At 46.9% G+C, this 26,112-nt stretch overlaps 1 protein-coding gene across 1 annotated transcript; it reads left to right on the top strand.

Moving 5' to 3' along the window:
* The first annotated feature begins 16,132 nt into the window (after positions 1-16,132).
* mb (myoglobin) lies at positions 16,133-25,546 on the top strand. Its single transcript, XM_041178022.1, has 3 exons — positions 16,133-16,295; positions 21,930-22,149; positions 23,134-25,546. Exons 1-3 carry the CDS (start codon positions 16,213-16,215, stop codon positions 23,278-23,280), a joined length of 450 nt encoding a protein of 149 aa, XP_041033956.1. The 5' UTR covers positions 16,133-16,212; the 3' UTR covers positions 23,281-25,546.
* Positions 25,547-26,112: the final 566 nt, after the last annotated feature.

The following is a 26,112-nucleotide window of genomic DNA, read 5'->3' as shown; positions in this document are numbered from 1 at the left end:
GGGGGTGGGTGGGTGTGTGGGGTGGGGGTGAGATCGTGTGGGTGGGGGTGGGTGGGTGTGTGTGGGTGGGGGTGGGTGGGTGTGTGGGGTGGGGGTGGGGGTGAGAGTGTGGTGGTGGGGGTGGGGGTGGGTGGGTGTTCAGCAAGTTTACTTTTTAATACATTTTGAGGGTTTTCTGACACATCTCCTGCTGTTAATCCAGGTCCTACACCTGTGATTGATCGCATCATTGTTCTGGAGTAAATCTTTGAGCAAGTTCAGGACATAGCCCCATGTCCACTGAGTGAGGGTCAGTGTGAGAAGGGTCCACTCCAGGCAGCATCTCTCTGCCCATTGGAAGTTTGAAACTCCCAGGCAAGTACTGTGCATGTGCACACATCAGGATTTCCTCTGAGTCCTGGTGAACAATTAACACCCCAATCACCCGTCCATGCCTCCCCATCTACCTCCACCACTCTCTGAAAGTTCACCCCAAATTCAATCGGCCATTCAATTGGAAGGATGTGAGTTGCAGGAATGACAGGTGTTGACCACCAGGTGGCGTTGCTGCCTCACAATTGCACTCAGGGCTTGTGGGTGTGAAAGTCTGGCCCAGGGTCTATTGTGTAAAATATAACTGAGTGAATGATTCTTGCTGATATTAATGCCCATTTGGGACAGAGGAAGAGACTCCCTGTGAATTACAAATCATCAAAGTGGTTGGCCAATTTGTGCCACTTTGCCATTAGATGCCAGCATCTCACACTGATCGTCTCAAAGTAGGTGAACCAGTGCATAGATTGTCCACTGAACTCACTACGGAATGTTAAGACTGATAATTATCAGTTGAAACACCCTTTGACTATGAGATAAATTGTTAATGACGCTCAGTCAACCTCTCTGACCCAGAAAGTAAACTATCCTAAGTATGGAGCCCTATTCCTTGAGGTTATGAATTGTTTTAGGAGATTTTAAAAATGTCAACTTTTATTTTTTGTTTCCTTTTCTGCCCTTGACTCTCTCCTTAAATCCAGTCTTCCTTTCCTTCTCTTTATTTCTCTTTCTGTAGCAGATTTGAATATTGCTTTAAAGAGAGACATATTGCTGAAGCTTTTTGACCTGTGGTCATCAGGGAGCGGTGTGGTTATATATTAGTGAGGATTGAGGATTGGGTGAATGGACAGGAACCTGGCAGCAGGAATGAATGGGACAATTTCAGGATGACAGGCTGTAACCAGTGGAGTGTCGCAAGGATCAGTGCTTGGGCCTCAACTGCTTACAATCCATATTAATGACTTAATTGAGGGGAATGAGTGTAATGTGTGAAATTTTGCTGATAGTTCAATGTTAGGGGGGATTGTAAACTGTGAGGGTAATGCAAATGAAGCTGCAAAAGGATTTAGACGAGTACAGTGATTGGACAAGAAGGTGGCAGAAGGTGGCAGATGGAATATAATGCGGAGAAAACTGAAATTTGGTAGAAAAGATGGAAAAGCCGAATATTTTTTAAAAGGTGGGAAACTGGGAAGTGTTGGTCTTCAGAGGGACTTGGGGGGGGGGGGGGGTCGTTGTACATGGATCACAGGAAGTTAACATGCAGCTACAGCAATTAGGAAGGCAAATGATATGTTAGTCTCATCTCATGTTGGATGTCAGACAGGCAGTCCCATAACTTAGAGAGAGGAGAGGGACTGCGGGAGGTGATGGTGAAGTGAAGTTGAGTTGGGACTGTAATCTAGACTAGGACAGAATGGGACTGTAATCTAGACTAGGACAGAATGGGACTGTAATCTAGATGAGGACGGAGTGGGACTGTAATCTAGACTAGGACAGAATGGGACTGTAATCTAGACGAGGACAGAATGGGACAGTAATCTAGACTAGGAAAGAATGGGACTGTAATCTAGATGAGGACAGAATGGGACTGTAATCTAGACTAGGACAGAATGGGACTGTAACCTAGATGAGGACAGAATGGGACTGTAATCTAGACTAGGACAGAATGGGACTGTAATCTTGATGAGGACAGGATGGGACTGTAATCTTGATGAGGAAAGAACGGACTGCAATCTGCACATGGATAGAATGAGACTGTAATCCTGACACATAGAATGCGACTGTAATCTAGACGAGGACAGACTGGGACTATAATCAAGACACAGACAGAATGGGACTGTAATCTAGATGAGGACAGAATGGACTATAATCAGGACACAGAGCAGAATGGGACTGTAATCTAGACAAGGACAGAATGGGATTGTAATCCGGACAGAGGCAGAATGAGACTTTAATCCACACATGAACAGAATGGAATCATAATCTAGACTAGGAGAGAATGGGATTGCAATTTGGATGCAGACAGAATGGGACCAAAATCTGGATCAGGACTGAATGAGACTGTAATCCAGGCTAGAACTGAATGAGACTGCATTTTGGACAAATACAGAATGGGACTGCAATTTGGGCACAGACAGAATAGGACTGTAATCTGGAGCATGACAAAATGAGGCTGTATCCAGACATGGACAGAAGGGGACAGTAATCCAGGCACACAGACAGAATGGGAATATAATCCAGACATGGACAGAAGGGGACTGTAATCCAGACATGGAAGAATGGGACTGTAATCCAGACATGGAAGAATGGGACTGTAATCTGAACTAAGTGACATCCACTAGAGAAACAAAGGGAAAACTCAAAAAGTGACATCAAAGTCAGCACAGAACGTGGAACGGTGCAGGTAAATCACAGACCGTTACATAGTTAGTTGGTTAGTATGTTTATAAGGTTTACTTTGGTGTTAGCTAAAGAGTTAAATAACATTAGGGCTAAAAAGAACCTACAAATTAATATAGTTTAAGAAGTAAGAGTGGAAGTTTTGTGCAGTCAGGGAAGGAGGTGATGTTTTTTGCTTGTGTTTTGAAGCAATGAGCATTTAAAATGTTTGTCCAGTGTTTTAGGGCAGGTCAGTGTGCAGAAAGAGAGAGAAAAAACCCCCCAAAACATTGATTACAGATAACACAAACAATCTGGATTAAGATATGGCAGAGCAGGTTGTGTGAGTGGACTGCAGCATGTGTGGGAACTTACACCTCCACCTCAAATCTCTTCATCTCAGAATCATCGAACTGGAGTGAAAGTTGCAGACACTTGGTCAGAGAAGGGAGGGAGGAGTAGCCAGACAGTTTGCTCCGGACTTTAGTTACACCTTGCAGAGAGGTGCCAGTTCAGAACAGGGTCAGAATTCATAGAAATAATACACATTTATAGCATGAAAGGAGGCCATTCAGCCCACTGTGTCCATGCCAGCCAACAAGTAGCCATCCAGTGACTAATAGCTTGCACAGAAAGGGGAGCCCAGATGAGGTAAGAGAGTGAGGAGCCACAGAAACTGATCCTCTTCAACAGGTACAAGGTACTCGCTACCTGTGAAAATAGGAGAACCTGCCAGAAGAACAGCCAAGATTGCAAAACAGGAGGAGGATGGGAAGTGTAATATGGCAGTTGTAGGGGATCCAATAATTAAGGGGCTGAATTGCAATTTTTAAAAACAGGATCAAGAGTTCCACATGATATTGTGAGGGACTAAGATCTCAACCTATAGATTTATATAAAATATATAGATATCCTCATTGCTATACAAAGGCCAATTGCATTTAATAACCCAGCTTGCCAACAGGAGACTGAGGATCTGCTAAGACAAAGGCCCTTCCAAGCTTCCTTTCAACTCATGATGGCTGGGACATTGAGCAGTCTTTGAGACCCAACTGAATTGCAGACAATAGATACATGTCCTTTGTTGAAGACCTGGTGGGGAGATGGGGGGGCATGTGACATAGACCTCTGGCTTGTTGAGCTGAAGAGCTCAGTTAGCCGCTTTAACACCTGACTAGCAGGCCACACTGAAGAAGATCTGGTCCGGGTTGGACACCTGCTGGAACTTCTGTACCATCACCTACAAGATTGATTAATCTCTGTGTGCCTATCTCATCTTGTGAAGTCAACAGAAAAGTGAATTATACAGCATCAGTTTTCAGCCTGCTGAGCTCCATGAAAGAATACCTCATTTGGAATTTGATCCTGGGCTCTGGAACCCAAGTGAACCAATATTTATTTTCCCTGTGGCCTCTATACTGTAAATCTTTTTCTCTATCCCTCTCTTTACTGTCCAAGTGCAGAGGTGACATTGTGAGCTCTCCTCCCATGTTTCGAGTGTGTGCAATTAAACTAACCCTTCGAGTTCATCCTATCTTGAATTTGCTACAGGGTTATTAATAGAAAGTTGGATCACACAAAAAAAACGAGGGTTTGGGAAATATGCCATCGCTTATAAAGAGGGAAACAAATCAAAAATACCTTTCTGTTTACAGATGGGTGGTGAGAGGTGAAATTAGTGACATTTAAATTAACACCTTCCCACTCCTGTCCATAGCAACATGTTGTCTACCTGGTGCCGGGTTGAAGGGACCATCTTCAAATTATCCTGGACATGGAGTGATGTTCAAATTGTCAGGGTCCTTGTTGGATCCATACGGGAGAGAGTGAGGCAAAGGTCCTGTTTGGAGAGCACCAGGAACCGAAAGCTAAATTAAAGAACAGGGCATCAAGGATGATAAACCTCTGGATTATTATGTGCAAATTGATATAGGGATTAGCAGTTTAGGCAAGTGAAAGTACAACTTGGGGGAGAGGGGGTTCTGCATCATGGAAACTGGGCACCAATATAGAGTCAGGAAGGAACTGTGCTGCTGGATTGGGCTCCACTTGATCTGGCCTGGCACCAGCGTTCTAGTAGAAAGCATTAAAGGTAAACAGTGAATGGCCCGAGGGCTCAGGTGGAAAATTTAGTATTAAAAATACTTCAGAAACAGACGATAGGGAAGGGAGTCAAGTGATAGTCAGAAATCGTGCTTCAGGCATTGCAGGTGAAGAGAAAACAAAAAGGTGTGAAGTAATTCGTCTGGAGACAGAAAGGGTGTGAGTCAGAAATTAAAACTGAAGGGTTTAGGGTTTGTGGTCAAAATAAGCATTTTCTATACAAAGCACTGAGAACAGGGAAGAAGGTGAGTGGGGGCATCATCTAAGAATTAGGGTCAGGGGTCACAGGGGTCATAGGAAATACTCTACACCCAAAGGGTGGTAAAAATTTGGAACTCCTCCACCGATGGCGATTGGTGTTTGATCAATTGTTAATTTTAAATCCGAGACTGATAGTTTTTTCACTCACCAGAGATATTAAGGGGTATGGAACAAAGGCGGCTATATGGAGTCACGTCACAAAATAGCCAAGATTTAATCAAATGTGGGAACAGGTTCAAAGAGCTAAATGGCCTCCTCCTGTTCCCGCTCCTAGAATAGGACTGTTATTTATCTCTGCCCCTCTCTATCTCTAGCCTTCGCTCCCATTCCCAAATTCTTCACCGTCTGAGTAAAAGAAGGTATTTTCCTTAGCTGGGCAACTACAACTCAAACCTATACCTTGCTTTACAGGGGCTGGTGCTTTTATATGAAGTTTAATGGATGTGGGCTATAGAAGCTGGCAGCAGGTGGCGCTGCTGCCTCACACTTGCAGTCCGGGCTGGCGGATATGAAAATCTGGCCCAGGCTCCATTCAAAAAATAACCAAGTGAAAGACACTTATTTTTATTAATGTGCAAATTGGCCAAAAACTAGTGGCGAGGAAGAGATTCACTTTGAATCGCAAATCAATTGCAGCCTGGTTTTTGGCAGCTCTCCCATTAGATTCATGTCATTGCTGAACCTCTGTGATTTCCATAAAGTTTCAGGTTTTGCAAATTAAAGGCACATTGTGGAAAGGCCTCTGTCTAGGGTCTTTCAGCCATAGTACACCAAGAGACTGGAAACTGCATAAAACCCCTCAGGCTGTATGCACCAGGGGATGTTTGACATATAATGTAAATGTACATTGTAAATATAACCTGTAAGTGTGGGTGTAGTGAGGCACCTTATGTCTTGGATTGAAATGACTGATCTGTATTACACTTTATGTTATGTCAAATTTGAACTGTTATGTAATTACTTTTACAAATTATATGAATCAAGTACATTCTTGCAAAACAAAAATGTTTAGAACATTTATTGCCCAATAAACTGGCTAAAGCATGTTGAGCCCAATAGTTATCTGTGTGAATGCCCTTTTAGCCATGTGCTGATTGTAGATGACTGCCAATCAACTTCTCTGGCCCAGAAAGTGAGTGATTCCAGATATGGACTCTCATTCCTTCAGGTAGTGAATAGTATTAGGAGATTTTATAGATGTCGATTTTTACTTGTTTTCCTTTCTGTCTGTTTTTTTCTCCCTCTTTTAATCCACATTTCATTCCCTCACTTTCCTTCCCTTTGTGTACCTGATTTGACACTGAACTCACTCTAATTCACCCTTCTTCTCAATCCTTCCTCAGTTTATTTCTCAATCCCTATATCTCATTGGTTAAGTGGGTATGTTGTTTGTTCTGTTGCTCGCTGTGGTTCCAGATGTCCTGTTGGTTTAAGACTGTAATTTGGACCAGGGTTTGGGTGTGTCTGGATGTTGGTTCTTGAGTGCGGGCCTGTCATGGCAAAGAGTTGTAGATCAGTGGGTCCGTACAAAGGGCCAGTGGGAATCGCAGAATCTAACAGGACAGGCCATAGATCAGAGGCTAAAATCGGATCAGGAGAACCCAGCCAAAGGGATTTATGGGGATCAGAGGCCAGAGTTGGTGGTGGCGCAGGTGGATGGGAGGGGTAATTGGGGTAAGTGGTGTTGGGATTGGGGGTAAGTTCAAACAAGTCGGATTGGACATCAAAACCAGCCGGGGGTCAAAGCCTTGTGGAGATTGCAGTGAAATGTTAATGCCTTAAGAAATTAAAATAAATTAATTAGGTTAAATTTAAAAATGAATTAGGCACACTTATACAAACAAAGGAACTTGCATTTATATAGTGCCTTTCGCAACCCCTGCACATCCCAAACTACTTGACAATCAATGAAGTACTTATTGAAGTGTAGTTAATGTTGTAATATAGAAAACACAGCAGCCAATGAGTGCACAGCGCAACCACAACCAGAAACGTGGTAATGGACAGATAATCTGATTTATTCGTGGTGGTTGAAAGATTGATATCAGCCAGGACAGCAGGGAGAACTGTTCTGCTCTTCTTCAGGTAATATCATGTGATCTTCATCATCCAGCAGAGATTCAACTTAGCATCTCATCTCAAAGCTGGCACCTCCGACCGTGCAGCACTCCCTCAGTACTGCACTGGAATCATCAGCCTGGATGATGTGAGACTTGAGCCTACGATTGTCTGATTCTGAGGTGAGAGAGTGACTCACTGAGGCATGGCTGACTCCGGGAAGTGTGCAGATGTTCCCTGAATATGCTTGTGTGCTCTATTTGAAAACGCTAATGAAGTTGGTCCGTGGAAGCCTGGATCTATGTTTGATACCGTGCTATGCCCAGGTGAATGAAAATGTTTGTCACTGGCCAAGCTCTGGATACAATGATACAGAGGCCCAACATACAGGGGGTAGTATATGTGGGTGGGGGTTGTACACAGAATGGGGGTATATGACAGACTGATGTGTTCACTGGAAGTTGGGATAAACTGAATGTATTTTGCAGTACAGGGCAAACAGCAACTCACAAGGTCCTTTAGTTAGTGCACTCTCCAGATTGTCTCCTGGAACATAATCACATTGCATTATTCTCACTCACATTTAGAGCACATCAGGAGATGTGAAAATATGAGTGGTAGTGTTGTGTATATAGTAAATGCTAAATTCCTTACACCATTTCACTTGCATTTTAAACAAAATCTTTGGTTCCAACTCAAGTGTAACAAGAAGTCCGAAATCCCAGGAGATTCATGATAGAGACAGTGCTCCTGTCACTCAGCCAATTTTGTATCCATGCTGCCACTGTCCCATTTAATTCCATGGGCTTCAACCTTTCTGACAAGCCTATTATGTGGCACTTGATCAAACGCCTTCTGGAAGTCCAGATCAACCACATTAAGTGCATTACCTTCATCAGCTCTCTTTGTTACCTCCTCAGAAAATTCAATCAAATTAGTTAACGTGATTTGTCTGTAACAAATCCAAAATGGCTTTCCTTAATTAATCCACACTTGTCCAAGTGACTGTTACTATTGTCCTGGATTAAAAATTTTCCCACCACCGAAGTTAAACTAACTGACCTGTCGTTGCTGAGTCTGTTCTTGCACCCTTACTTTGAATAAAGGTGCAATATTTGCAACTCTCCAGTTTCCTGTGCTACCCCTGTATCCAAAGAGCTTTGGAAGATTATGTCTCCCTAACTTCCTTCCTTGTTTTCCTCTATCCGCTGATGAATCCCATCCTCTCCTGGTGACCTATCAACTTTAATTGCTAATGCCTTTCTAATACCTCATCTTTTTTTTAGCCCATCCAGTGTCTCAGCTACCTCCTCTTTCACAATGACTTGGACAGCGTCTTTCTGCCTTGGTAAAGTCAGATGCAAAGTACTCATTTAGTACCTCAGCCATGTCCTCCCTCTCATGCATAGAGCCCTTCCTAATTGACCCCACGCCTTCTCTTACTGCCCTTTAACTATTTATATGCCTATAGAAGACTGTTGGATTCCCCATTATGTTAGCTGCCAGTCTCTTCTCATAATCCCTCTTTGCCTCTCTTATATGCTTTTTCACTTCGCCTCTGAACTTTTTGTACTCTGCCTGGTTCTTGCTTGTACTATGTGACGTGGGGGGGGGGGGGGGGGGGGGGGGGGGGGGGGGGGGGGGGGGGGGGGGGGGGGGGGGGGGGGGGGGGGGGGGGGGGGGGGGGGGGGGGGGGGGGGGGGGGGGGGGGGGGGGGGGGGGGGGGGGGGGGGGGGGGGGGGGGGGGGGGGGGGGGGGGGGGGGGTGTGGGGGCCGGGGGTGAGGTGGGGGGGTGTGGTGTGCGGTGGGGGGTCATATACCCCCCTTTATCATCTTCGTCTTACTCTCTAACTCTTTTGTCATCCAGGAGTTGATGGCCTTTTCTACACTGCAACAGTGGCTACACTTCAAGAAGTGCTTAGCTGGCACTGAGGTGCTTTGGCAAGTCCTGAGATAGCAAAAGGCATTATGTAAATGCCAGTCTTTCATTTTATTTCCCCCCACCCCCCCCCAACCCCATGAAGAACAGCAGCTCCTGCAGAAAGACTTGTGCTGTGCAGCAGGAAACATAGAATTCCTGGAGCTGATTCTAATTGTCTCTGCCCGCACAATCCTACTGGCAACACAAGTCTATTTATGGGTTGGAATCAGATGCCTGCGTATTGACATAACCTTTAGCAACTGGTCTTTACATCTTCGGTCCACAAGAGGCTGGGGTTTGGAATGCTGGTGTCCTCGCAAACATTTTCAGATTGTTGGTTGGAAGAGCTGGGCCCGGGCTGTGTTGTTGCACATTCCCGGGTGTCAGGCAGCATGAGCTCTGGGCCGGTGCAAGGTGTGAATGCTACAATACTTGATGTATTGCTCTGAAAGTATTCGGAGGGACAGCAGCACAACAGCCGCTGTGTGAAAGTGCTGGTCACTGGGGGCAGGGCCCATCGATAAATGGTGCGACTCAAAGTGATTGTTTATGAGTTCCAGTGTCTCATCTCTTGTGTTCAAAAAGCATAAATGTGTTTTGATGAGGTGGGGGATGAAAAGCTGCTTCCACTGGTAAGAGGGTTGGAAACCGGAGGACCAGAAATTTCTTCACGCAGTGAGCTGCTGAGACCTGGAATAATACACTTGTCAGCGTCGGTGGACAAACAGATTTACTAGGAAAAGAAATTGGGTAAATTCTTGGGAAGGGAAATATTTCATGGCTGTGGGGAAACAGCGATGGGGGTGCAACTAATTGGATAACTCGTTCAAAAAACAAGCACACGCATGATGGGCTGAATGGCCTCCTTGTGTGCCATGCAGTTTGTTTACAAACCCTCACTGAGCTCCTCTCTGATGAGTTCATGTGAAGGACTCAGGCAAACTGCATTAGACAGGGTTAAATAAATATTACATAAACATAGCACACCCAGGTTACTGGAGATTCAGTGCAGAACTCCCTCAGTGCTGACCCTCTGACAGTGCAGCGCTCCCTCAAACTGACCCTCCAACAGTGCAGCGCTCCCTCAAATGACCCTCCAACAGTGTAGCGCTCCCTCAAACTGACCCTCCAACAGTGCAGCACTCCCTCAGCACTGACCCCCTGACAGTGCAGCACTCCCTCAGTACTGAACCTCTGACAGTGCAGCATTCCCTCAGCACTGACCCTCTGACAGTACAACATTCCCTCAGTACTGACCCTCCAACAGTGCAGTGCTCCCTCAAACTGACCCTCTGACAGTGCAGCACTCCCTCAGCACTGACCCTCTGACAGTGCTGCACTCCCTCAGCACTGACCCCCTGACAGTGCGGCACTCCCTCAATACTGACACTCAGACAGTGCTGCACTCCCTTAGTACTGACCCTCTGACAGTGCTGCACACCCTTAGTACTGACCCTCTGACAGTGCTGCACTCCCTCAGTACTGACCCTCTGATAGCACTGCACTCCCTCAGCACTGACCTCCTGACAGTGCTGCACTCCCTCAGGACTGACACTCTGACAGTGCGGCACTCCCTCAGTACTGACACTGACAGTGCTGCACTCCCTCAGTACTGACACTCTGACAATGCTGCACTCCCTCAGTACTGACACTCTGACAGTGCTGCACTCCCTCAGTATTGTGCTGGAGTTGTGCTTAAGTTTCTGGGGTGGGGCTTAAAAGCACAACCTCCTGATTGAGAAATATTAACTGTGAGAAGGATAGTGTTCGGCTTCAAGAGGACATAGACAGTCTTGAGGAATAGGCAGATGTGCTAAATGAAATTTAATGTAGAGAAGTGTGAAGTGATACATTTTGTTAGTAGGAATAAGGAACGCCAATATAAAATACAATTTAAAGGGGGTTTTGGTGAATGAATTATCGATGGTGGCAGTGCAGGTTGAGAAAGTAGTTAATATGTCTTATAGGATCCTGGGCTTTATAAATAGAGGCACAGGGTATAAAAACAAAGAAGCTAAAGATGAACCTTGGTAAAACACTGCTTCAGCCTCAACTGGAGTATTATGTCCAATCCTGGGCACCGCAGTTTAGGAAGAATGCAAAGGCGTTAAAGAGGATGCAGAAAAGATTTCCATAGAGTGATTCCAGGGATGAGGAACTTCAGTTACATAGAGAGATTGGAGAAGCTGGGGCTATTCTCCTTCGAGAAGGTTTGATAGAGGGTATTCAAAAACATGAGAGGCACAGGGTGGATAGAAACTGTTCCCCGGAGTGGGTGGTTAGGATCTGGAAAGCACTGCCTGAGAGTGTGGTGGAGGAAAATCATGGCTTTCAAATGAGAATCAGATCGTTATCTGAACTGGTAAATATTGTAGGGCCACAGGGGTAGTGGACTAGCTGAGTTACTCTTGCAAAAAGCCAGCACGGGCATGATGGGTCAAAAGGCCTCCCATTCTATTAAATAAACTTACAAAGGCTACAGCATTACAGCAGGGGAATTAGATGGAGTAGATTGCTCTACAGAGAGCCAGCATAGATGTGATGTGCTGAATGGCCTCCTCTGTACCATTATGACTTGATGATTCAGTGCAAGGGGAACAGTGTCAGCCTTGATAGTCAGAGTGCTTTTGCCACTGAGTCAGGAGGGCATGGGTTCTTGCCCCACTCCAGGCACTGCAGAGACATTCTCCCTAAGAGCCGGGGCCAATATTCATCCCTCAACCAACATCACTAAAGAAACTGGTCATCACTGGCCCCCTATCCAGCTCTACCTGTCCCACCCCCTCTACCAGCTTATATTTCACCTCTTTTCTATATTTTTTAGTCCTGATGAAGGGTCACACAGACTCAAAACGTTAACTGTACCCCTCTCCGCAGATGCTGTCAGACTTGCTGAGTTTTTCCAGGTATTTTTGTTTTTGTTCTAGGTTTGCAGCTCCGCAGTATTTTGCTTTTACCGCTAAAGAAACAGCTTATTTGGCCACTATTGCATTGTGGCACCTTTCTGTGTACAAATTCGCTGCCAAATTTCCTGCATTCCAACAGGGGCTATACTTTGAGACCAGCTTAACGCCTGTAAAATATTTGGACACAGCCTGAGGTTGTGAGAGGCACTTTATAAATGCAAGTCCTTCTCTGTTTTGCTGATGCAGAGTTTCTCAAAAGATCAGATCACAGGCAAGGGGAAAAGACACCTTCCTTCCCCCCTGCCAGCCTGATGGTCTAAGTTTGCTCTTGCATCTTCCTCACACATTGTCACCCTTACTGTGTGACTGAGTGACTGCCAGCGCCCTATGTTCACCTTTCTGCTCAAGGTCACACTCACGAGTATTTGCTCTTCACAATGTCAACAGAAGGAAGAAGACGGCTCAGTAATGTAATCGCAAGCTGATACACCACAGATCAACAAATCCTTTGCCAGACTGAATGGCACAAAGCCCACAGACAGCACAATTCTGGCTGTCCTCTATCACAGAGGTCTTGGATGACAGCACTCGGGAGAGTCTGGACAAATCGCTAACTCTGGACAAGTTGACAAAGGCTGCCAAGTCCTTTGAGAAGAGTAAAATGACGGCTTGCCGGTGGAGTTGTATTCGGCTCTGTGGGACTGGATCGGCCCAGACCTGCTAGAAGTGTACGAGAGTATGCTCCTGGCTGGCAGCATGTCAGAATCCATGAGGAAAGGCATTATCACCCTCATCTACAGGCACAAGGGGGAAAGGGAGGAAATTAGAAATTGGCGACCCATTTCACTGATGAATGTGGTCTATAAGATTCTGTCCAAGGTCATCACCAATTGGGTCAAGTCCGCTCTGGAATTGGTGATCCACCCTGACCAGACCTGCAATGTGCCGGGCAGGAAGATCTCTCACAGCCTCATGCTGCTCAGGGATATGATTGCCTATGTACAGGACAGGGGTGTGGATACCTGCCTCATCAGCCTGGATCAGGAGAAGGCCTTTGACAGAATATCGCACACCTACATGGTGGATGTGCTCTCCAAAATGGGGTTTGGGGATGGAATTCGCAATTGGATCCAACTGCTCTACACTAACATCAGTAGCGCAGTCTCTATCAATGGGTGAGAATCAGATAGCTTTCCTATTAAATCTGGAGTCAGGCAGGGCTGCCCTCTCTCCCCTGTCCTGTTTGTGTGTTGTATAGAACCCTTTGCTGAGTCCATCAGGAAGGATCCGGGTATAAGAGGAGTGACGATCCCAGACAGTGGAGGCACTCAGGTCAAAGCCTCCCTGTACATGGACGATGTCGCCATCTTCTGCTCGGATCCGCTGTCGGTGCACAGACTTATCCACATCTGCGACCAGTTCGAACTGGCCTCGGGAGCCAAGGTAAATCGTGGGAAGAGTGAGGCCATGTTCTTGGGGAACTGGGCTGACCGATCCTTTGTCCCCTTCACTGTCAGGGCTGACGGCCTGAAGGTGCTGGGGATATGGTTCGGAGGGACCAGGGCATGTGTTAGAAACTGGAAGGAGCGAGTGTCTATGGTGAAAAGGAAACTGAGCATGTGGGAGCGACGCTCCCTCTCCATTGTGGGTAAGAACCTGGTCATCAGGTGTGAGGCACTCTCGCTGTTGCTGTACGTGGTGCAGGTCTGGCCCATTCCACACTCCTGTGTGGTGGCGATCACCCGAGCCATCTTCCGCTTTATCTGGAGGTTGAAAATGGATCGTGTCCGCAGGGACGCGATGTACAAACCTCTAGATAAAGGGGGAAAAAACGTGCCCAACATCGCCCTCATACTGATGGCCACCTTTGTGTGCGGCTGCATCAAGGTGTGCGTAGACCCTCGGTACGCAAACACCAAGAGTCACTACGTGCTGAGGTTCTACCTGTCCCCGGTGTTGTGAAGGATGGGTCTGGCCACGCTGCCGTGGAACGCTCCAAGTAGTTGGACCATGCTGTACCACCTGTCCCTGGTGGGAAAATTTATGCAGAGAAACACCTTTGACCACAAGTCCATCAGGCAGTGGTCGGCATGTAACGTCTTAGAGGCCCTGAGGGAAAAGGAGAGGGTGGATCCTGTGGGATGGTTCCCCGAGCAGACTGTCAAAGTCATTTGGCAGAATGCCTCATCGCCAGAACTTTCCAACAAGCACCAAGACGTAGCTTGGCTGGTGGTGAGAAAGACCCTCCCCATCAGATCCTTCCTACACGCCAGGAGTCTCACCCCCTCTGCACGTTGCCCTCGAAGTGGCTGTGGTGGGGAAGAGACCGTTGTTCAGCTCCTTGTGGATTGTGCCTTTGCAAAGAAGGTCTGGAGAGAGATGCAGTGGTTTCTGTCGAGGTTCACCCGAGCAGTTCTGTGACACAGGACTCTGTGCTCTACGGACTGTTCTCAGGGACACACACCGAGACAAACATCAACTGCAGCTGGAGAATCATCAACTCGATGAAAGACACGCTTTGGTCTGCCCGAAACTTGTTGGTCTTCCAGCGCAAAGAGTTGTCCCCGACCGAGTGTTGCAGACTGGCTCATTCCAAGGTCCAGGACTACGTGCTGAGGGACACACTAAAGCTTGGGGCAGCTGCCACAAAGGCACAATGGGGAAAGGTCTCTGTCTAAGACCTTTCAGCCACAGGGCACCGAGGGACTAGGAACTGTTTAAACTCCTCGGGCTGTATGTTTGCCATGAAACGTAAACATATATTGTTATAAAAGCTGTTATTGCAAGTGGAACGAGGCACCTCAGGGTGTTATGTACTGTTGTGAAAGAAATCGGACCATAGTTTCTGTAACGTCAAATTTGACTTATCATCTAATGTATTTTTACAAATTTTATGAATAAAGTGTATTTTTAGGGAAAGAATGTAACACAAGAATGCAGAAAACTTTAAAAATTGCTCAAGCTGATTAGGTGGGTTTTAAGAGCAAGTGGATATCAAGAACTGTGTGTGTGTTAGTGTGTATGTGTGTGTGTTAGTGTGTGCGTGTGTTAGTGTGTGTGTGTGTGTGTGTGTGTTAATGTGTGTGTGTTAGTGTTTGTGTGTGTGTGTGTGTTAGTGTGTGTGTGTGTGTGTTAGTGTGTGTGTGTTGGTGTGTGTTAGTGTGTGTGTGTGTGTTAGTGTGTGTGTGTTAGTGTGTGTTAGTGTGTGTGTGTGTTAGTGTGTGTGTGTGTGTGTATATGGTTGTGTGTGTGTATGTGTGTGTATAGTAGTGTGTGTGTGTGTGTGTATGTTACTGTGTGTGTGTGTGTATAGTAGTGTGTGCATGTATGTGTATGGTAGTGTGTGTGTGTGTATGTTACTGTGTGTGTGTGTGTGTGTATAGTAGTGTGTGTATGTGTGTGTATGTTAGTGTGTGTGTATGTGTGTGTATATTAGTGTGTGTGTATGTGTGTGTATAGTAGTGTGTGTGTGTGTGTATGTTACTGTGTGTGTGTGTGTATAGTAGTGTGTGCATGTATGTGTATGGTAGTGTGTGTGTGTGTATGTTACTGTGTGTGTGTGTGTGTATAGTAGTGTGTGTATGTGTGTGTATGTTAGTGTGTGTGTATGTGTGTGTATATTAGTGTGTGTGTGTGTGTGTGTGTGTATGTTAGTGTGTGTGTATGTGTATGTTACTGTGTGTGTGTGTATAGTAGTGTGTGTATGTTAGTGTGTGTGTGTGTGTGTATATGTTAGTGTGTGTGTATGTTAGTGTGTGTGTGTGTCTATGTTACTGTGTGTGTGTGCGTGTGTGTATGTTAGTGTGTGTGTGTATGTTAGCGTGTGTTTAGCCACATATTCAACACTGAGTCCTGAGATTTGACACTTCCACGACATTCCTGTTCAAACCTTTTGTGACTTTAACTCCAGTGGAAGCCTAAATGTGAAACAGAATGTCACAATCACTGGCACTCGGCATGAAAGCTGAGTTTCTGGAAATTGAAAGGGGACTGCATGAATGGCTGGGAGTGAGGTCTTGACAGCTCTCCAGCTACCCTGACGCTCAGTATCCTGCTACTCACTGATAAGGAATTGCCAAACTCTCTTCTACCTGTTCAGAAATGCAGCTCAAAATAGGCTGTTTAGACTGGGTTGGATTGGCTGATTGATGGGAGGAGGGAAGAAAGAGTCAACAAGGTATAAAAGGCCCTGGGCTGAAGCAGCAGCCAGAATCTTCCTGACAATACTTTACTTTCAAGCACAAAGTCCTTTCTACTGCGGTTTGGAGAATGAGTGACTGGGAGAACGTCATCAAGGTCTGGACTGTTGTGGAGCCAAACATAACTGGAATCGGACAGACTATTCTACTGCGGTAGGTCATTTTCTGCAACCTCTAAGGATTGTGCGCCCTGTAAAAATCATTTAAAAAAATTTCTTTTCAGAGGTTATATCAGTGTCAGCTGGGTCACCTTCTTACCTCCCCGACACAAGGTTGTGTGTTCAAGTATAATTCTGGAGGCTCCATTGGTTGTAAAGTGCTTTGGGATGTCATAAAAGGTGCTATGTAAAGGCAATTTTTTGTTTAATTCCCAAAGTTCCTGATTTTAGTCCAAGGTACAGTTTCTGTTACTGGAGAGTAAATATTCTAACCAATTTGTGCGGAGAGTTATTTTCCACAGACGTTTAACTGTGTTCTCTCGCTCTGCTGCTAGGAGGAGGCTCCCCACTGACCTGCTCACCAACTACCCCCTCCCGCACCCCGTCTCCCCGAGCCCCCTCCCCCCAAACCCTCTCCCCCCGAGTACCCCGTCTCCCTGAGCCCCCCCTCTCCCCGAGCCCCCCTCTCCCCGAGCCCCCTCTCCCCAAGTACCCCCTCCCCCCTCTCCCCGAACTCCCCCTCTCCCCGAGCCCCCCCTCTCCCCGAACTCCCCCTCTCCCCGAGCCCCCCCTCTCCCCGAGCCCCCTCTCCCCGAACTCCCCCTCTCCCCAAGTACCCCCTCCCCCCTCTCCCCGAGCCCCCCCTCTCCCCGAGCCCCCCCTCTCCCCGAACCCCTCTCCCCGAGCCCCCTCTCCCTGAGCCCCCCCTCTCCCCAAGTGCCCCCTCTCCCCGAGACCCCCTCTCCCCAAGTGCCCCCTCTCCCCGAGCCCCCCCTCTCCCCAAGCCCCCCCTCTCCCAAAGTGCCCCCTCTCCCCGAGCCCCCCCTCTCCCCAAGCCCCCTCTCCCCCGAGCCCCCCCTCTCCCCAAGCCCCCCCTCTCCCAAAGTGCCCCCTCTCCCCGAGCCCCCCTCTCCCCGAGCCCCCCCTCTCCCCAAGTGCCCCCTCTCCCCGAGCCCCCCTCTCCCCGAGCCCCCCCTCCCCGAGCCCCCCTCTCCCCGAGTGCCCCCTCTCCCTGAGCCCCCCTCTCCCCGAGCCCCCCTCTCCCCGAGCCCCCCTCTCCCCGAGTGCCCCCTCTCCCCGAGCCCCCCCTCTCCCCGAGCCCCCCCTCTCCCCGAGCCCCCCTCTCCCCGAGTGCCCCCTCTCCCCGAGCCCCCCTCTCCCCGAGCCCCCTCTCCCCGAACTCCCCCTCTCCCCGAGTGCCCCCTCTCCCTGAGCCCCCTCTCCCCTCTCCCCCCCTCTCCCCGAGACCCCCCTCTCCCCGAACTCCCCCTCTCCCCGAGCCCCCCCTCTCCCCGAGCCCCCCCTCTCCCCGAACTCCTCCTCTCCCCTAACTCCCCCCTCCCTGAACTCCCCCTCTCCCTGAACTCCCCCTCTCCCCGAACTCCCCCTCTCCCCTAACTCCCCCCTCCCCGAACTCCCCCTCTCCCCAAGCCCCCCTCTCCCCATAATCCCCCTCTCCCCGAGCCCCCCCTCTCCCCCAGCCCCCCCTCCCCCCGAGCGTCCCCTCTCCCCGAGCTCCCCCTCTCCCAGCACCCTCCTCCCCAACTGCCCCCTCCCCGATCACCCCCCCCCATTACCAGCTCCTCCCCACTACCCCTTCCCTGACCATCTCCTCCCCTACCACTCCTTCAATGACCACAGTGGTGACTCTCTTTTGTGAAGCAGTGTGTACGATGGTGTCTGTTGTGAAATTTTGTGCGTGCAGTTTATTGGGTGAGGGGGTGGATTGTCCTTTGTTAAGCGATGAGTGGAAAGTTTGTACAATGGTGAATGTTGTGGATTTGTGCGTTCACTCTTTTGTAGAACGATGACTGCTGTTGAGGGGTGTGTGAGTGTGTGTGCAGCATGCGCAGTGGAGACTGTTGTCTGCTGACCACAGTTCTGACTGTGTGTTATAAAATCGTGTGTACACACACACAGTGGGGACCAATGTCCCCTCGTGCTTCTGCTTGCTGTGCGCAGTGCCTTTAAGATTGATGTGCAGCTGTGCATGTGTATATCTTAAAGCGAATGTTGCTTATGTGCAACCTGTTTGTTTCACGTAGGCACATTTCTGAATGCAGTGCTGCCACACACACCCGTGTGGCTTAGTGATGGGGAACGTGTTTTGTGACCTTTCTCTTGACCAGCTATTCACTGGGCACCTGCTCACTGGTCAGAAGCTGTCATGAAGTTGTGTGCGCACAGCAGTGACTGTTGTGAAGGAGTGAGTGTACAGTGTGTACTGTTGTGAATGTCTGTCGTGTAGTGTACAATGTGTAGAACTGTGTACCCAGGATTTACAGGAGTGATTGTATATTGTGAAACAGTGTGTGTGCACTCTGTACACTGGGGACTGACTGTTGACTACCTGCTCAATGACCACAGTGGTGAGTGCCTTTTGTGTAGCTTGTGCAGTCCTGATTGAATATTGTGAAGCGATTGTGAACAATGTCCACAGTCGGGAATATCTGTTGTGAGGTGGTGTACGTGTAGTGTGTAAAGTGGCGACTGTTGTAAAACAGTTTGTTCAGTGGGACCCGTCAGTTGTCTGTTGACCACTCGCTCATGGATTGTGTATGCACTGGCCACACAGTCATTGACCATCTGACCACAGTCCTGACTGTGTTGTGTCAGAATGAATGTACAGTTGTGACTGACCATCTGTTGTGAAGTGGCGAGTGAATGGGTTACACACTGGAACCGTCTATTGTGAACTGAGTATGCAGTGGTGGCTTTCTGTAGTGAAGTTAGATATTCACAGTGTACAGAGGTGATTGGTGTTAAGTGGTGTATGTATAGTCACCACTGTCTCATGAAGTACATGCGTAGATTGGTGATTGTGTGTTGTGGCGCAGTGTCACTACAGCGGCTATCGTTGTGAAATTGTGTGTGTACAGGGTGTACAGCTATAGCCGTATGCTGTGAGGTGGTGACTATACAATGGGGTTAGTCCACACACCGTTAGTGAGTCTCCCTCTCGCACGCCATTAGCGAGTTTCAGTCTCACATACCAAACTGACATGAGCTATTATGACTATCGTCATTGTTTGTGACACACTTCAACAATCTACTTACCGAGTTCAGGGGTGTCAAATCAAGGGCAGTGAACATTCTCCCACAAAGAGAAGGTCATGGGATGACCTAATGAAGGTCAAAACATTTGGTAGTTCAAAGGTAGAGAAAACTTTCCACTGGCTAGGGTCTGAGCACAAGGAAGATGGTTGTGGTTATTGGAAGCCAAAACATCACCCCCAGGACAGTGCTGCAAGATGCCCTCAGTAGCCCAACCATCTTCATCTTCATCGATGTCCTTCCCCTCCAGCATATGGTCAGAAGTGAGGAAGTTTACTGATGATTATACAACGTTCATTTCCATGTGTAATTCTTCCGATATTAAAAACAACCCTTGCCCAAAGGCAGTAAAACCTGGACAACATTCAGGCTTAGGCTGCTAAGTGGTGAGTAACATTCATGCCACACAAGTGCCAGGTAATGACCATCTCCAACAAGAGCCGAAGCACCTCCTTGACATTCAATAGGTTTATATTTGCTGAATCCCCACCGTCAACATCCTAGGGTTCACCATTGACTTAACTCGACCAGCCATATAAATAATGTGGATTCAAGAGCAGGTCAGAGGCTGGATGTTCTGAGGCCAGTAACTCACCTCCCAACTTCCCAAAACCTCTCCATCATCTCCAAGGCATAAGTCAGGAGCATGATGGAATATTCTCCACTTGCCTGGATAAGTGCAAGTCTAACAGCATCCAAGGCATTCGACACCATGCTGGAGGATGCAGCACACTTGATGGGAATTCCATCCGCCATCTTAAACATCCACTTGCTCCAACATTTTACTGTGACTGCAGTGTGTACCATCTACAAGGTGAACTGCAGCAACTCTCCAAGGCTTCTTTAACAGCACCTTCCAAACCTGCGACCTCTGCCACCTAGGAGCACAAGGGCAGCAGACACATGGGAACACCGCCTGCAATTTCCCCTCCAAGTCACTCACCGCCTTGACTTGGAACTTTATCGGCCATTCCTTCACTGTCACTGGGTCAAAATCCTGGAACTCCCTCCCTAACAGCATTGTGGGCATACCTACACCACATGGACTGCAGCGGTTCAAGAAGGCAGCTCACCACCACCTTCTGAAGGGCAATTAGGGATGGGCAATAAATGCTGGCCTTGCCAGCGACACGCACATCCAATAAAAAAAATGAATTAAAAAAAGTTTCTAAATGTTGGGGAGATTGAAACCAGTGGCCATAAATGTTAGCTATTCACTAATAAATCCATTCTCATGGGGGGGCTTGGTTGAGCTGAATGGCATAGATGGATTTAAGTGGGATGCTAGATAAGGACGTGAGGGAGGGAGGGAGGAATAGAGATATGCTGAAGGGCTGAGGTGAAGAAGGGTGGTTGGAGGCTTGGGCTGAGCACAAATACCAGTATAGACCAGTCGGGCAGAATGGCCCGTTTAAGTGTTGTACATTTTTGTGTGATTCCGTAGCTAGCGCTGGATTGCTGACAGCTATTGAAGATATTTGGTAAATTGGGCTCAGTGTGATATGGATGGAGAATTGAGTAACACCACTTGTTTCCTGGGAGAGAGAGAGAGACAATGTCCATAAATAACTAACACATTCCAGCTTATCAGAATCCTTTCATGGTGATATATTTGGATGACAAGCTATAAAATGAAAGCTAAAAATAGAACGTGTGCCTCGGCTCAACGGGAAGCATATTCAGAAACTTGAGCCCATAATCCAGAGTGACACTCCGAGTGCAGTACTGAAGGAATGCTGCATTGTTAAAGCTGCTGTATTTCGGATGAGACGTTTAAAAAAAAACTCAGGACCCATCTGGGGAGTTCTTCCCAGTGTCCTGTCTCACATTCGCCAACTCTAGTTGGGCATATTCCTAGAGGTTTCATCACATGATCATGTGTCTACCTGCCCTACCCAGTTACTCAGCTTTGTATCCCCCATCTCTAACATTTTAATAACAATGAATAAAAGTGTTTAATGCCCCTAAAACTCAGAAGCCAGGGCAATCCTGGAGATTTGGTAACACTTGCCCAGACCAATATTCTTCCTTCAACCCATGTCATTAAGAGCAGATGACTTGTTCATTATCATATTGCTATTAACGTGATCATGCTGTGTGAAAATTGGCTACTTTGTTTCCTACATTACAAGGGTAACCATACCTCATTGGCGGTCAAGTGCTTTGGGACATTCTGAGGCTGTGAAAGGTGCTACATGAATGCAAGTCTCTCAATTTCTCAGAAAAAGGTGCTCTCTCAGTCTATAAGAAAATGCCTGGGTTTCTGATGTGCAAGGATTGAGAGGTGTTTGATAGGCAGAGCTGGTGTTATTTTTGACCATAAACGTCGACAGGCTGTCTTAGGGAAAGTAGTTTCCAAAGGTGGGAACGTGGGGAGAGGGGAGAGGCAGTTAAAATGATTGCAGTGACTCTGAGGGGGGGCTGGGTCATGATTCTCTCCCTTTACCCCAAGATTTTTTGTCACCAATTTGTCATTTTCAGGACTTCCTCCCCAACTCCTGTGCCTTATGATTAGACAGTTTGGAAATGCCACATTAACCTCCCTCTCTCCCTCTTTCTCCCCCTACCCCTCCAGATTATTTGAGGAACATGCGGAAACCAAAGCACTTTTCCCCAAGTTTAAGGACATCCCCCTGGAGCAGCTGGGGAACAATGAAGATCTCCGCAAGCATGCCAACACCGTTTTCCGGGCTCTGGGCAATATCTTGAAACAGAAGGGCAACCATGGTGCCAATGTGAAGGAACTTGCAGACACTCATATTAATAAACACAAAATCCCACCAAAGAACTTCACTGTAAGTACTGCAAGACTGTACCAGAAAGTCTCAAATTGTTTCACTCACACTCAGTGTGTGTTCGTGGGCTGTTGATTATGTTAAATATTTTCCGTTGTCACATTGAAACACAGCACAGAAGAAGGCCATTCGGCCCATTGTGTCCATGCCAGCAAGAAAGAGCTAATGAGCCTGATCCCACTTTCCAGCTCCTGGTCCATAACCCTGTAGGTTATGGCACCTCAAGTGCATATCCAGGTAGTTTTCTAGTCTCCCTCATCCTTTCAGGCAGTGGGTTTCGGACTCCACCATCCTCTGGGTGAAAATATTACTTCTCAGCCGCCCTTGAATCCTTTCGCCAATTCCTTTAAACTTATGCTGTCTGGTTATTGACCTCTCTGCTGAGGGAAAGAAGTACTTCCTATCGACATTACCTACCTGCCTCATAACTTTTCTCATCAGAAGAGGCTCCTGACAAGCCACTGCCCTAGGCAAACTCTCAAACCATTCCTAGTTTGTCACGTGAGTCAGTGAGTGTGGGTGGGCGATTTGACAGCTCGTGTGCAGGATGGTGTCCTTGTCTAACAGCCACATGCTCGCTCTCCAGGAGGAGGCACTGCTGAGCCACCAGGAACAGGCTGACTTTGTTTTCACCAATCCAAAGGTACTGGGGCAAAATGTTACTATCCTCATAATTAGCAGCTTTTGATATGACACCGCCCCCCCCCACCTCCCCCCAACCCCCCACCTTCCCCCCACCCCACCCCTCACCACCCCCCCCACCCCACCCCACCCCCCCCACCTACCCCCCCACCCCACCCCCCCCCCACCCACCACCCCCCACATCCCCCACATCCCCCACCTGCCCCCCCCCACCCCACATAACTTCAGATTCTGTTCTATAAGAAATCAGTGCCTAGCTGAATGAGGCAATACCTGTTGATCTTACATTGAACATATGCATTTGCTTACGCTAATACACTTACTGTGTGTATTTTCTCCTAGTTAATCACCAATGTTGCTGTGAAAGTATTGACCGAGATGTACCCACGTGATATGACTGGACCGATGCAAGATACTTTCTCACGTGTTTTTAAAATCATCTGCTCTGACCTTGAGAAACTGTACAAGGATGCTAACTTCCAGGGTTAAAGAGAGTATTGCTTTAAAGATGCCACTCCTGAGTCAAGCTCACAGCTAACAGCACTGAAATTGTAATGAATAGTTTGCCAAAACAGCTTGGTATAGAGGCGGCTACTCAGTTTTTAATATTTACTTGGTGAATTCATTCACAATGTAATGAATGTGTGCAAATTGCAATTAGACAATTAAAAATTTACCCTTGCTTCTATTTGAATTCTCACCCATCCTTTCTTTTTGAAAAACCCCCTTAGCCAGGATTCCCAGGAAACTCTCAGCCTGAGGTATAACACATTGTGCCATTGAATTCCAAAGCTGTCACCAGGATTCAAACTCTGTGGTTCCACATTAGAAGTTAGAACCGGGAGTAAAAATCTACACTAGTATTCACCCACCATAGCATTTACAATGCAACCAAATTCTAATCACCTGCTCTCCACACTGAAGCATGGAGATAAAACATTAACTGACCTGTGGGGCTATGAGATGTTAGCATAAAGGTTATTGATTTAAGTGGCTGGGGCAGGCAAAGTAGCTATGATTTAAGCAACAGCTCCCACTTAGCACTCTGCGTAATTTTTTTTTATTCATTCATTCATGGGATGCAGGCATTGCTGGCTAGGCCAGCATTTATTGTCCATCCATGAAAGAGGGCATTTATGAGTCAATCACACTGCTATGGGTCTGGAGTCCTGTGTAGGCCAGACCAGATTCCCTTCCCCTAAGGGGTAAGTAGATGGGTTTTTAAAACAATTGTTATCATCAGACTTTTATTGAATTCAAATTTCACCATGTGCTGTGGTGGGATTTGAACCCATGTCCCCAGAGTGTTACCACTGGTCACTAGAATAACAGTGAGTGACAATACCACTACACCACTGCCTCCATTTGAGCATACAGTCATTAAAACTTTGCTCCCATACCCTAACTCACATCAATACCCATTCACCCAACAATCCTCCATTCGCTGAGCTACATTTGGCAATACTCCCCAAGCCTGCTTCTTTGTTCAGTAAGATCAGTTTATATATCAACTCCAATTTCCCGCACTATCCCTAGATCCCTCGATTCCCTTAGTGCCTGAAATGAAGTTCCTTTTTTGGTTTACAGTATGAATTTGAACTAACACCAACTGGTACTGATGCAGGACTCCACGGTTTAGCAAAGAACCCATTATACAGTGATGTCAAGATTGGCCCTTATTGCTTATTTTGGAGGTATTTTAGGGTTTCATTTTTAAATATTAATTACAGAAAGGGGTTTAGTTGCCTAGATTATTTTAGCTGCTTCTGACTTACATTCTCAGCACTTTCAGAAATAGGGTCAAAGATAATTCCAATCTTAAAACATGCTTGGAAGATACCCTAACTGGGCAGATTGGACAATTTAAAAATTGTCTATGCATTGCCTGAAGGTAGTTACCATCTCTCTGAGATTGGCATGATGCCGGTGTAGTCACAGGGGTATAGGTCTCTAAGCTACAAGTAAGCAGAAACAGTTCATCGTAACCGGGGCCCCTGGGTTATGGTAGCCGGGCAGCTACATTCTGCTTTTATTACATGGGGAGTCTTTAGCAAGGTGCTAGGGATTGAAGTCTTTGATCCTTCTCATTTTGTATATGGAAACCGAGATCCAGTGGTGGTTATGAGCAACTCGTCACTGAGAGGCGTCAGTAAGATATGGAAATTCCCAATTATGTCCTACATTTATGGAAAATACATATTCAGCTTGCCTGGGCTGTGAGAATAGTTTTGCTCACTCTATCCCAAGACTTAATGGTTACAAGGAGCAGCAAGTCATACCTTGTACAATAGCCAATAGCACTACTCACTCTTTACAGGTATTCCGTCCCAGGTAAAAGTGTTTCAAGCAGTAAATTTAAATGGATCATGGTGGTGATTGTAAGTGTGCCCCCCGCCCCCCTCCCCACCATGTAATACAATATACTGTTCAAGTAAAAAGTGGAAGCCAACATCCACACATTGTGTAGAAGTATTCCCCTTGGTGATAGGGGCACCTAAGGCAACTGGGATTGTTCTGATTAATTGCTAACTCATGTATTCCTTCATATACTGTGTCTTGCATAGCATTGTACAATGGAATGTCTCCACCCAGACAGAGGGGGGATTAAAATGGTCAATTTGCCCCAGTGTCCATGACTGTAGGGAATTGGACTTCTGAGGATTGGACAGACTCCATTTGGATAGGAGTCTCATGCGTAAAATTCACTGATCAAGCTGTACATGAAAAACCTTAATAAAGATTGCATTCTGCTGTACTGTGTAATGCAGGTTATTTAAAGCCAAACCCACCTCAAAATACTTCACTTCTGCTGCATCCACTTAAATGTCACATTGGTTTAAGTTATTTTCAGTTGGATGGGCATCACCATAGGTCAATGTGAATAATTCTGGTCACTTCTGTTTTCCAGGGCTATGTACCTCTACATAGAGCAATGCACTCCCCATGATAGAGAGCATTGAACTCAGCACATATTTTGCTACTGGGTAAGGTAACATAGTGGTTACATTAATAGGCCAGTAGTCTAGAGGCCTGAACGAATCATAATTTGGAGATGTAAATTCAAATCCATTGTGGCAGTTTGTAAATTTGAATTGAGTGTTCATGAAATAATTCTGAATAAAAAGTTACTCTGGCCTCACAACAGGGGAGGTGGTGGCACAATGGTATTGTCACTGGGCTAGTAATCCAGAGACCCAGGTTAATGCTCTGGAGAATTTGAATTCAATAAAATATCTGGAATTAAGAGTCTAATGATGACCATGGAACCATTGTTGATTGTCATAAAAACCCATCTGGTTCACTAATGTCCTTTAGGGAAGG

Source organism: Carcharodon carcharias, chromosome 31 (assembly GCF_017639515.1).
Source record: "Carcharodon carcharias isolate sCarCar2 chromosome 31, sCarCar2.pri, whole genome shotgun sequence".
Classification (NCBI taxonomy): Eukaryota; Metazoa; Chordata; class Chondrichthyes; order Lamniformes; family Lamnidae; genus Carcharodon; species Carcharodon carcharias.
The sequence above is the reverse complement of the archived record's forward strand: the minus strand, read 5'-3'. Positions and strand labels throughout refer to the sequence as shown.